The sequence below is a fragment of the Halyomorpha halys genome, unplaced genomic scaffold (genome assembly GCF_000696795.3).
Source record: "Halyomorpha halys isolate HHAL.00 unplaced genomic scaffold, Hhal_1.1 Scaffold886.1, whole genome shotgun sequence".
Classification (NCBI taxonomy): Eukaryota; Metazoa; Arthropoda; class Insecta; order Hemiptera; family Pentatomidae; genus Halyomorpha; species Halyomorpha halys.
In genome coordinates this window covers 508,234-521,567 of record NW_027109805.1, presented here as the reverse complement: position 1 = coordinate 521,567, position 13,334 = coordinate 508,234, and the positions used below count along the sequence as shown (strand labels likewise).

The 13,334-nt window shown below is 27.6% G+C and overlaps 1 protein-coding gene across 1 annotated transcript in view; it reads left to right on the top strand.

The window, feature by feature from the left end:
• The window catches only part of Usp39 (ubiquitin specific protease 39), a 7,822-nt gene extending 2,727 nt beyond the window's left edge, over positions 1-5,095 (top strand). Inside the window, exons 7-12 of the mRNA XM_014430410.2 lie at positions 1,011-1,137; positions 1,248-1,376; positions 2,434-2,495; positions 3,186-3,321; positions 3,771-3,857; positions 5,012-5,095. Coding sequence (XP_014285896.1) covers positions 1,011-1,137; positions 1,248-1,376; positions 2,434-2,495; positions 3,186-3,321; positions 3,771-3,857; positions 5,012-5,041 — 571 coding nt within the window. The 3' untranslated portion in view covers positions 5,042-5,095. The remainder of the gene's footprint in view (positions 1-1,010; positions 1,138-1,247; positions 1,377-2,433; positions 2,496-3,185; positions 3,322-3,770; positions 3,858-5,011) is intronic.
• The last annotated feature ends 8,239 nt before the right edge of the window (positions 5,096-13,334 follow it).

Here is a 13,334-nt window from a genome sequence, read left to right as displayed (position 1 = left end):
TGATATATCACATTATTTGTTTGGAATATGCATCTTTTGTAGATACATCTACCTTTTTTAAGACTTACCTCTGATTATAGAAATTAGTCCCTAATTTGTTAGTTCTGTTGCAATAAATCTTAAAATTTAATGAATCCGAGACAGGATACCCCCTACCAATCTGAACTTATTAAAACCCAAGAGGCTTTGGATTACTGAATGGGGAAAAACAGTTAATTGATTAGTAACAAGTCAGTTTAAAAACAAAGATTATATATTAAAAATATTTTTATTATGATTGATCATTGTTTAGAAATATGTTTTTGTGTTTTTAATTATTATTTTCTTGAGAAATAGTCTAAACAATTTTTTTTTTGCATGAAAGTTGAAAGCATGTATTTCAAGGCCTCCTTACTGCATCTCTAAGGTAATAATGAACAAAGTGCTTTCTTAATCAGCAGGCAGATTTGAGTGAGATTAAAAAATATTATGAAATATGAAAATGAAATTTATTTTGAAAACTAAGTTCTGATTGATGATTGTTTCATTCTCAAGGATTGGGATTCTAAGTAAATTTAAAACATAAAGTAGAAATTTTAGTGATAAGGTTTATTTAAAATATTTATTTGTTTTAATATGTTTCTATTAACTTTAGGAAATACCCAGCAACCCATGTTCCTCCATTATGCCATCCAAATTCTATATCTTCCTCTTGATCTTTTATTCCACGGTTTTCTGACTTATTCTTGTAATGCCCTAAATTGTTTCCTTCTAGCTCCTGGATCCTCTCTTATTGTTCAAGCCTTTTTTTTTTTTTTTTGCCATTATTTCATAGCTTTTATAGGATTTATTATTGTTCACAAACCACTGATTACAAAATAGTTCTAATTATTACTTGATTTAAAAATGTATCATGTTACTAAGCTATAATAAAATTCTTTGTGCTTAAAATAAAGTTTATTTTAATTTCAATTCAGAATATGTATATTAAAATTATTCTGCAAAATATAGGACATCATTATTGATTACAGGTCTGAATTGCTATTGACAGAAGAATATCAGGAGCGAGTGACTGATTCACCTTTTCTGTATCTCACCTGTGATCTTCCACCTCCGCCTCTATTTAAAGATGAAATTATGGAAAATATTATACCTCAAGTAATTAATGAGATACCTAATTAATATTAAACTGTCTATAATTAATGATATGTATTATTTACATTTCAATGATATTTTTTCATTGTTTCAATTTAATATTTGTATTCTAGGTCAATCTCTATAATCTTTTGACGAAGTTCAATGGGGAAACTGAAAAAGAATATAAAACTTACAAAGAAAACTTTTTAAAAAAGTTTGAAATAACACAGCTGCCTCCATATCTTATACTATATATTAAGGTAAAGTTTTTATTTGATTAAATATGTATTACAATTGTTGTGTGTTTTTTTTTTAATTTTAGATAAAAAATTAATTTTGGGATGGTTATATTGCAGTTGAACCTCTCTTAAAAAAGAATATAGATAAAGCTCTGAGAAAATACTGTATTGTAAAAATAAATAAATAAATAACTGACTTTATAACTGCTATTATGATCTTTTGTACACTTAAATTAAATCATGCATTTCATAAAATTAAAAAAAAACAAATTTAATTGGTTTAATAAATTTAACTCCACCGTTTATTAATACAAATAAGGTCTTTATATTATCTTTTGTTTTGCATTTTAATTTGTACCTCGTATATGAGTTAAATTAATACTAAATTTTTGTTCCTTTTATACTCTCCGGATTAACCGGCTCTCGTACATAATTGGTGATGTCTTGGTCTCGATGTAAGCTATCTTGGATTTGCGTGATTCTACTGTATACATAATATTATATTGCCCAACATTATTGTTATCGCCTACTTTGTTTGTTTTATAATTCAAAATATTTTTTATTTATTATATTTTACTACTGACAGTAATACCAAACCTTGAGTGAAAATTATTACTTTTTAATAATATTTGATCTGTAGCAAAATAAATTATATATCTTATTAATTTATCAAGTTAAGTTTTTAAATTTTTGGCTAAATAAATTAATAAAATTTGCCAGCTCAGAGGTTCGATGGTGATATACTAAAGAGCATTGGCCAGGTACTGTCTTGTAACATAAAAATGAGTAGACACACCCTTCCACTCTCTTTTTTCTAACTTGTCATAGTGTACATAGACAATGTTCTTCATTAATATTGCCATTGAACCTTCAAGCTTGCTAATTTTTATCTTTTTAACTTTCCTATATATAACATTTATCTAGCTAGATACAGCAATCTATTATAGTTAATAAAAGAATAGCTAGATATTCTCATTGAGCAAATGATATATCATACATTTCTTTACTACAGTTATTTTGTTTTTGATTAATTCAGAAATTTTCAGTTTTGTCATTTTTATCTTTTATTTGTTTTTAGAGATTCACCAAGAATACATTTTTCGTGGAAAAAAATCCGACTATAGTCAACTTTCCCGTCAAGTAAGTTGTTTAAAATTAGTTACATGTTTCTAAAGTATATTTAACTGATGTCATTTAAGTCATATATTTATTATATGTTGTGATTATAAAAATCTGTTATTGAAATATGTTTATGTTTCTTTGATATTAACCAAATGTATTACTTGATTTAGAAAATTTGTAACTCAGTCCAAAAATAATTATGTAGATTTTTTAAAATAATTAAATATGCTAATAGTTAAACACTTTTTAAAGATAACTTTAAATTTGAAGTATAATCATTTGGATGATTATTCGTTTACTTCATCCAATGATTTAATACTTTGAAATAAAAGTTTATTACATTATGTTTCAAGTACTATAAAGAACTTTTTTAAGTTATCCTGTGAGTTACAGTCTGAAATATTTAGACCTAATTTTAAACTTTTATGTAAAATTTCTTGCCAAGATTTTTAAGTTGTAATATACATTTATAAATTTATAAATACTCTTCAATACCTAGGGTTGTGCTGCTCCCTTTAGTTTGTTGTCAGTCTAACAATAGTTCACGCTCAGGTCTTCTCTATGTATTCTCATATTAACTTTTTTTACTGAGTTTTATTCATTTCCATAGCCACTGCTATGTTATTCCATGTCTTTTTTATTTATGTTAATGATAATATTCTCTGATTAATTATAATTTTTTTAAAAATTATCTGTTTTCATTTATAGAAATATTGATTTTGGAGAATTCTTGATGCCAGAAGTAAGAGCTCAGCATAAAAGCACTGTTTATGATTTAGTTGCTAATATTGTGCATGATGGTGAACCGGACAAGGGAACATATCGAGTTCATCTTTTACATAAGGTATTTACTTTATATAAATAATTATTAATAAAAAAAAAAAAGTTTTTATAAACTGTTTAATTATAATTAATTAAAAAGGTATTTAGACGAATATTAGTATTTGTAATTATGTATATTATTTTATTATTTTGTTTTTTTCATTTTCATACACTAATATGACCAAATTCTGGAACTTTCCTTTTAAAGATATGTTATGTCAGCTTGCAATTAGAAGTTAAATTATTTTAAAAAACCCGGTGGGGGGGTGTAGTCGTTGAAGAACATATATAAGTAATATTTAAAAAACAGTTGAACAACCCTCTTTTATTGAGTAAGGAGGGATGTTATAGATATCTCCATGAATGAGAATTGACATTACAAGAATTGCATCTTACTAAAAAAAAAAGTGAAAATCATGCCTCCGGTGCATCACTTATGAGTAAAATGCATCCTTATTTGAACTGTTACAGGGCAACGGGAAATGGTATGAAATGCAGGATCTTCACGTTACAGATATCCTTCCTCAGATGATAACATTGACTGAAGCCTACATTCAGGTATTTAATTTATTAAATTATTTAATTTTGATTGTAAAAACTTGCTTGCTTTTGCAGTATGTTGTTTATAGAGTTACTGAGCTACTTTAGAGTGTGGACCAGACTTAAAACAGGACCAAGTATATGATATATATCATTTTATCAAAAACCTGGTTGAAATTGTGTTTATGTTTATAGCATTTGCTAGTTTATCGTGTACATACACAATTTTCAATTAATTAATTTAATTATTTGTTTATAGTAATCTTATTAATAACTAAATTTCTTAAAATTCTTTCTGCTATTATTATAACAACTTTATTAAAGATAAATTAGTTTATGTGGTTAAATTTTTCTTCTGAAAGGAGAATAAATGATTGACACTACCTGTAATGCGGATAAAAATGATACCATTTACAAGCTATTCTATTTACAGCTTTGATAGAGACAATTTTACTGCCAGTTGGCACTGCACCATTCATCGTACAAGTCACCACTTTAATTATTATAGTTATAGGACGTAATATTTCTTTATTACAATTATAAAATGTGACTTCAGTTTTATGGTTTGTTGAGATTAGTCCTGACCTTAATTTAACAAATACTTGTTCTGTTTTAATTGACACTTTGGGCCAATAAAATAAAGAATTATTATAATAAAAAAAATCAGATATTGATTAGCAATAAATTGTAAGGAATGGTCTGAGAAACCCTCAAAATACCTTAAGCTTCCAATTATCAGTTTTTGACCTGTGACTATTGTTTTCACACCCTTGAAGGAATCACTCAAAGGAAAAATATCCTGAACCAATATAGGAGTGAATTTGCTACTAGCTAATAGCTTTCCTTCAATATTTTATGAACAAGACTTATCCAAGCTACAAATCAGTAGTAAAAGTATGTAGGATACTACATTGAGAAATGCTGTTAGTGCGGTTTGCGATTAATTTATATATGAATAGAGATAAAAATTAATTACTGTTTGTAATTACCAATGTATTTTTAATAGAAATAAAATCTAGTTAATTGTTTACCAATTTTATCTTTTATTCATTAATTATTATGTAGTTATTTATGTTTTTTTTTTTTTATTACTTTATTGAATTATTTTGTCCTTAATATTATATTGTAATTGACTCTTTGATATTATAGTAATTGTTTCTTATATTTTACAGATTTATGAATTGAAAACTGAAGGGAACTGAAGTTATTCAAAGATTTTTGTAAATTAATAAATGTACATATTTATATATAATATATTTATGAAATATTTTAATTAAATTTGTATCCTTCCTCCAAAAGTAAAGTAAAATTTTTTTAGATTTATTAATTTTTACTTAGGCACTTGAACCACACCAGTGTCTCTTCTAATATTTTATGGAAGATGATATTCAGAATAAAGTTTAATTTTTATTTATTGAAGTTCCATTAATTGAAAAATTCCTTTTTATTAAACAAATGATTATTGCATATGAATGTTTGTATGTTTGGAATCTTTATAATATAAAGCTTACATAGTTTCTATCCATTATCATTTTTATGACATCATATCTGTGGAAGTAAGTTCAAAGTACTAAGTTTTTGTTAAGTTTGAAATTATTGTTAAAAAAAAAAAAAAAGAAGGTATTTTTGGTAATAAAATCAAAGTGAAATATAAGGGAAAAAGTGTCCCTTTCCTTTCAAAATATCTGCTAGAAATGAGATTGAATCCCATTTTATAAGTTATTTTGTTTCTTAGGGGAGAACAGTCACCTTAAAAAAATAAGGTATTTTTGGTAATAAAATCAAAATGAAGTATAAGGGAAAAAGTGTCCCTTTTCTTTCAAAATATCTGCTAGAAATGAGATTGAATCCCATTTTATAGGTTATTTTGTTTCTTAGGGGAGAACAGTCACCTTAAAAAAATACAGGTTATTAACAGTATTGTTGTTGTATTTACTTACAAGGGTTCCAGCATCAGTTATTAGTTTTCAAAGCCTCCTTAGAACAAAAACCTTTTTTTGTCCATTGACATTTGTCTGTTATGATCTCGGAAAATGGTTGACTAGCAGTGTTGCTTTTTTGGTTTGGAGGCTTAATACTTGTGTTCCAAATTGAGTAGGCACTGATTAAGCAATAAAATATATATATATTTGTGTAACCTGTTGCACTAATAAGGCCTTAACAATTTTGATGAAGCTCGCTTAGTGTTTTTGTTTTTCTTCCAAGACTCCCTTTGTAGTCCTATACTGCATAACCATGGTTGGGGGTCAAAGTTTTTCATTTTGTAGGACGGCAACTCAATGAAAGAAGTCAACACACCGGTACCCGCCAATAGACATCAAATTGGTAAGACTGGGCGTACTGAGCTACAGGCGGCCCAAGTCTTCTAATTAAAGTTTTTTATATTTTCTTCTCATATTTATGCTATAAATCTCCAAGAAAATGAAGTTATGAAAAAAAAAAAATTTATTTGCTCATTATTCAAAAAATATATGCTTCATGGTAAGTAAAGTTAATGTGAGAGATAATTCAGTTTTATTCCAACAAAAAAAATTGCACCAGTTTTAGCAAAGATAAGGGCATACTGAACATCATGTTTTTAAATGTATTTTGCTCAGGTTCCCTTGGAAACCAGTTCACACTTCTCAGTTTTTTCTTTAATAATTTGAAAACTAAACATCTCCCAGGACATTTCAGATGTTTGGAAGATAGTTAAATTCTCTACCAAATAACACTAGAAAAAAAAATTGAACTATGTAACAAAAGTCATGTGATGAATGGACACATCAGATATTTTTCAATCATTTTAATAGAGAAAACAGAAAGTACTTATTATTTTGTGGCATTTCTAGTATAGTTTATGTTAGTTTAATTTATAAATAAGTTTTTACAAGATATTGCTTTTACTTTCATATTACCCCTAAGTATTGTGTAAAATTATAATTCTATTTTCCTTATAATATTACACTTCCTAAATCAATAGGTAAATGTATTCTAAAAACTAGTTTTAAGATCCTTCAACACTTCCTTACTGACCTATTTCCTGGTCAAATGTCACCCATTTTAAGTGCTGGAAACACAAAATACAAACAGCATATATTATTTTGTTCAGAGATAAAAAATATAGGGAAAATAATTAAGAATAAAAATAGAATTATATTCTGTTTATTTTCTTAGGTATTTTATTCATTTTTTTATTTTTTATTTTATTGAATACTCTCATATGTTTTAAAACTAATGATATATCCTAGTTTTCAAAATATTTAAGTTATAAGTCTTTATAGGAAGGTGTATGTATATTTGACATTTGACTTACAAGATGTTAATTAGTCAAGCCATTTGATAAACCTTCATATTGTCAAAAGATTATTGAACAGTTGTTTGTCAAAAAATTCTAGTTTAATTTTTATTTGTTTAAATACATGATAAAATGATTTTGTTCATTGGTTTTTATTTCTTGTAATAAAGCAATGAATTAGTGTTGAAATTTGACATGAGTCACTTCCACTCTCACTGATTCATATATCAGGTAAAAAAAATACTGTAATCAAAATTTTTTTCTAAATAATATATATGTCATTAAGAACAAAAACAAAGCTGCTTACAAATGAGATAAAAAACACTCATTCGTCAATTTAATTGATTTAACATTCATTACTATACTCAAAACAGTTTTAAATTTCACTACTAATCAAAAATCAGCCTCTCTTTTATATATATATAAAAAAAAAATAGAAAGCCCAACTTTTGTTTTCCTCATTAGTAAGGTACTTGGTTATAAAATATGGTAAGTGGCAAAATCAAAACTTTTATAATCTAAAAATATTTATTAGTGACAATCTTAAATGTTCAAACAGGAGTCACTTATCTTAACTTAATATCAACATTATTCTCTCAAGAAAATAAATTTCCTTAAGATTCTTTCAACAACTTCAACGGAATCAGCCTTTAAGAAATCTGTGATACAAAAAACTTTAATTCACAAAAAAATTCAGTTACCATGATTTATGACCAAACACCTCAAATACTTACGTCTTAGAACATTTATTAATGGAGTATTATATTTTAAAGTCTGTTATATAAAATAAAAATCACCTTGATGTTTTTTTATCTTTACATAATAATAACTAATGATGGACGAGAATGGAAGTGACTCATGCCAAATTTCAATACAAACTCATTGCTTTATAACAAGAAATAAAAACCAATTAACCAAAGAACTTTATCATTTATTTCAAAAAATAGAAACTAAACTAGAATATTTTTTAGAGAGAAATTTTTAATTGACAACTTCAACAGTTGTTATTGAGTAATCTTTTAAAATAAAAATTCTTTAATAACAGTTACCCCTTATTATTAAAAACAAAAACTATGCAGTAACTGTTGAAATTTTTTTATAACTATTTCAGACTTTAGTTATTATTTAATTTATCAATAATTTAAAGTAAAACCAATTAGCAATACTTAAAACAAATTCAGTATGTCTTCATAAATATCTTGAGGCTTTTAGATATAACCTAAAAACAATATGAAGGTCTCTCAAAAACATCAACCCAGGTAGCCGTCAGGGGTTGGCAAAAAGGACCACTAGGCTCACTTGCCGGACTTGTTCCCCCCACCAAATAGTACCAGCAATCCTTTGGTTCAAACCTTATCTAGTTCCACCCATCCCTACAGCCCATCTAGAAGGTTGAAGCAGCAGTGGCCAAGAGACTTATTGTGAAATAAGTAAAAATGGACAATTGGAGTTCTGGCAATGGTCAGATTCTCCACTCAAGTTGAGTGTTTGCGGCTTTAGCGCTCTTGCTCAGCCTCCACTGACTCACTACCAGTGATGCGGCGATAGGGATGTGCTGGGATCTTTTATAATCTGCTCTACCCCTCACACGTGAGGTATAGAGTGGGCTCAGATCAATTGTGTAAATATTGTATATAAGAGTGTAAATGTGACTAGAGATTATATTATTTTATCATTATGTTATTTTTTTTTCATACACAATTTGATTATGTTCATTTTATTTATCCTTCTGTTTGTATATATTTTAAGAGAGATTTTTATTCATTCATTTATTTATTTTATTTTAGTATGAATGTGATCATTCATCACTATTACCTATTTCCCACTACTGTGTGGCAGATTGTAATATCTATCAATGAATAAAAATTATTTTAAAAAAAAAATATTAATATATATGAAGTGTTAATAGTTATTTATAGATATAAATAGATACCTTGAAGATGGTTGGGTCAGCAAATAAATACAAATAAACAAAAACTTATTTATTTGTACAATATATATTTTTTGTTGTTTATTTTTTAATTTTATTTATTAAGTTTTTGTTTATTTGCTGACCACACCCCCCGACCATCTTCTCATAATTAATATTTACAATTTTATTAAAATTCATTTTTCAAGATATGGTGAATACATTTATTGTAAACATCTATGGTGTAAGGTTAGGCAGTTAAAATTTTTTTAAAAAAAAGTATACAAATTTTAGTAAAATTTTAATTTGATGAAAATAAAAATTAATTGTTATTTTCAGTTCCTTTTAATAACTGTTATTTTAAAATTTTGTCCCTCATTTTACTTAAAGAAATGTGTTGTAAATTCTGGTTCCAAATTAATGCCTGGATCCTACTATTGGTGATGTCAGATTATTAGTGTAGTATTCATTAAAAGCTTTTAGTCTAAGAGTTATTTTAATTAAATCTATATAAGTATTTATGGCTGTTTGATGTCATCGTCTATATTAAATAAATAACAATCAATAAATTATTGAAACTTCTATAAGTGGCACTCATCTTGGCTTGACCGGATTTGGAACAATAATAACCTTTATTAAACTAGGCAAGCACCTCTAAAATAAGACAGAGATAAACTATTTATATTTTGCAGCTTCGCTTTAATAGAGGCACATCTGACAAAAAAAAAAAAAATTTTTATTTTACTAATAATTGGATATATTCCAAATACAGTACCTTAGACAGAGGTTACTTACCCTGCGGGCTTTGTTCTACACTGTCCCTACAGTAAAATCTACAGAGTATGTCTAAAAAATTGTTTTTATCAGATGTACCACTACTAAAAAAAATCAACAATATTAAGACCACAGAGAACAACAGGTGTTGATCAAAAAACAAATCAAATTTTTATTTTCTTTTAAACGATTTATATATTTTTATTATTAATTTGTAAGTCAAACTGTTGAAAGTTCATTAATTTATGGACATCTCATGTCTTCACTCTTATGAGTGAGTTTTTTTAAATATTTGACCATATTGGAACTTTTTTCCTTTATCTTTTTCTCACCAATAACTCAAATTTTGAACAAAAACAAAGAAATTGACTACCTTTTTTCTCCCCTCGTCATTTTAAACTGCTAAAAATATATTAAAAAAATATTCAGTGGTCTATTATTAATAAAATCAAAATTAAAGTAAGAAGAATATAATTAAGAATATGCAAAATATTAAGATTTATTTTTATCCGTTTATCTTAAAATACAATCGGTGTCCAATATTTTTTGGAGCACGGCCACTGATCTTTGAATGAAACGTCGAATTTGGGAACCTGCCAAATATTTCGAGTTTTAATTATTGGATAGCTTCTAATTTTCGAACATTATAGAATTGACACTTATGTAACAGGTCTGACTGTAACACAAGTAATTGAGTTGTAGCTTTGTAAAAGTATATTTTCACAAAGCATAACTGTTCAGTCGGTACAGAATTTATTTCATAACTTTTTCATCAATCAATATTTTTACTTTAGTAAATGTTTACTTTTATTTACCTATACATGGAATATTTAGTATGGGGAAATATTGTTTTTTGAAAAATTCGAATTCGAGTTTTGAACGGAATACACGTGTTTAGGCCTTCTGAGTCGTAAAACCAAGTTTCTCAAAATGGTCTCTATATGTGTTTATGTGAGCAACCTAATTCAAAAAGATAATATTTTAGAGTTTTCTCAAAAACTGCTTTCACGATTTTTACTAAACTTGGTAAACCAATGTGTAATTAAATGGTATTTAATACCAACTAGGTCTTATCCTCATTAAAATACTGACTGGGATTGGTTGCTGAATTTTCAAAATTAAGGAATCAACCACCCGTAACCTTTAACTTTGGTTATTTGAAATATTAACCATCTTAAACTTTTACGCCTCGCCCATAATTTTTTTTTTTTCTATAACATATAAATTAAACAGGCGCTTTTATATTATTATGTCCTTAGTTGAAAAAGTAAATTTCATTTCAAAATTTAAGTTAAACTATATTTATTTAGATCAGCGTTTCCGATTGGATCATCATGAATAAAAATTTGGTGGTCGAGCGTGTTTCTGACCAAATCACCCCCTTGCACAACCGTTGGTCTAGTAATAATACTTTCTTACAAAGAACTTAACCCCCGGCCCCTTCATGGGTTGTCTGGATGTGCTTCTTTCTGAACAATTTTGGATACGCCATTGCTGTGTTTATTTTATTTTTTATTCTTTTTAGGTTTATTCACCCCCAAAAAGATGATACTATTCAACCAACACCACAGACAGTTATAATTAAATGTAGTACCGGATAAATAACTCTTATTCTTATCTCGAACCCACACTTCAATTATTTACACGCACCTAAAAGATCTAACACTGAATGTTCATGCGCGTGGTTGAAGTATTTACTTAAAAACAGAGACCATACTGAATTATTTTCGAGTAGGGTGAGCTAAAAAATGTTCTGAATGGTAAAATATTACATTTCAACTCGAAATCTTTTGGCTTGAGGCTAGCATGCTTTAGAGATAAAAGTCTTTCTTAGATCTGCTGACAGTGTGAGAAATGCATATCGCTGCTCTTCATTGATATTGGCGAAACTTCAGATAAAAAGTTTTTATTGAATTCTATATTGAACGCATTACAGCAGACTATCCCAGAGTAACCCTTATTGTTAAAATGTAGTACCAATTGGAATAGGTCTATAACAAAATTTCAAAAACTAAATTGAACTGTGTTATTATCACGGCAAAGCAGCAATATGTCTTATTGGTATTTTTTGATCTATTTTCAATCCCGGTCTGGTTCTTCTTTTTGCTGTTCCAAGTCTTCCTGCTTCTCATCAGAGATCTCTTGCTCAGTCTCGGTGTGATCTTCCTTCCTTTACAGAGCTACATGACCTTGTCCAACATCTTCCGTTTTATCCGCAATGCGAAACGACGTGAACCATCTTGTACGATCCACCTAATGTAATGGTCAAGTGCTAATTTTTCTCGAATAGTATTAATTCCCATGCAAATACTTTTTTATCCACTCGTCCACTGCTAAATTTTATTGAAGATCTGATAAATATTATTCATCAGACGATTAAAGAAAGTTTTAAAAATTATGACACGACTCTTCAATAATCTGTGGAACAGGTGATTTCCCTCTTGACCGTAATTTTTAATTTTTTATATAAAAAATAAATACTTTAATAATTATGAAAATTTAAAAAAAAAAAACTATATTGCCGATAAAGTTAATGAAACACGGATCTTTTTAAAATTTTCATTAAAAAAAATAGATTAAAAATTTATCTTTTGCTATTTTGTACTTTCTCTTCATCAAGAAAGATTTTTTTTAAATTTACTGCGTTCATTACAATTTGGGATTAATTACATTTACACTGTCTGACCTTCAACTTTAATAAATGTTTAAAATATATTATTGATGCAACTTTACGGATGCGAAACGTGGCTTCTTACACTCAGGGAAGAAGAGTGCTTTAGAGTTTTTTATAAATAAAGTATTGCACAAAAATTCGGACTGAAAAAGGATGAGCTAACTGGAGAATTTAGAAGGCAACACAACGCTGAATTAAGAGAACTTATTATTTTTTTTCTTATGTCCCCCTTCCTGATTATTTCTAACATACAGGAGCTGAGGAAAACGTATCTCTAAAATATTAATTAACACCGAACCGACGGGTAAGCGTCCTAGGAATTGACCGAAACGTAGGTGGGAAGATTGCGTCGGGAATGATCTGGTGGATTTGGGTTTGTTAGACGGACATCACTAGACTAAACCTTTATTATTTTCATTGTGACTACTATTGCTTTAAGTTGAAAAATTAAAATCTATAACACATTGGTTATTAATCTATATATTTTCTCTTATAGGACGTTTCGGGATATATTGTGTGTCCCTCCCTCTTCAGCTTTTATAATTTACTATTTTTTTAAATACGGCACATTTAATAAGCACAAATATTAATGGATCAGTCAAAATTATTTGAATATATTACTATATATAAGTTACGCTCAGTTACTTTATTATAGACTGTGGTTAATGAGTCATAATACTACAAATCTTCGGGACAGTCTGTTGGACGACCCAATAGAGAAAGTAACCCTAGTCTACAATACTATCTCATGAATACGTTCTATTCAATATAAAACCAAAACTTTTTTTTAGATGTGCATTATTAAAACGAATCAGCGATAAGCAATCGTATATCTGATCTTAATTATTATTTTAACCTACA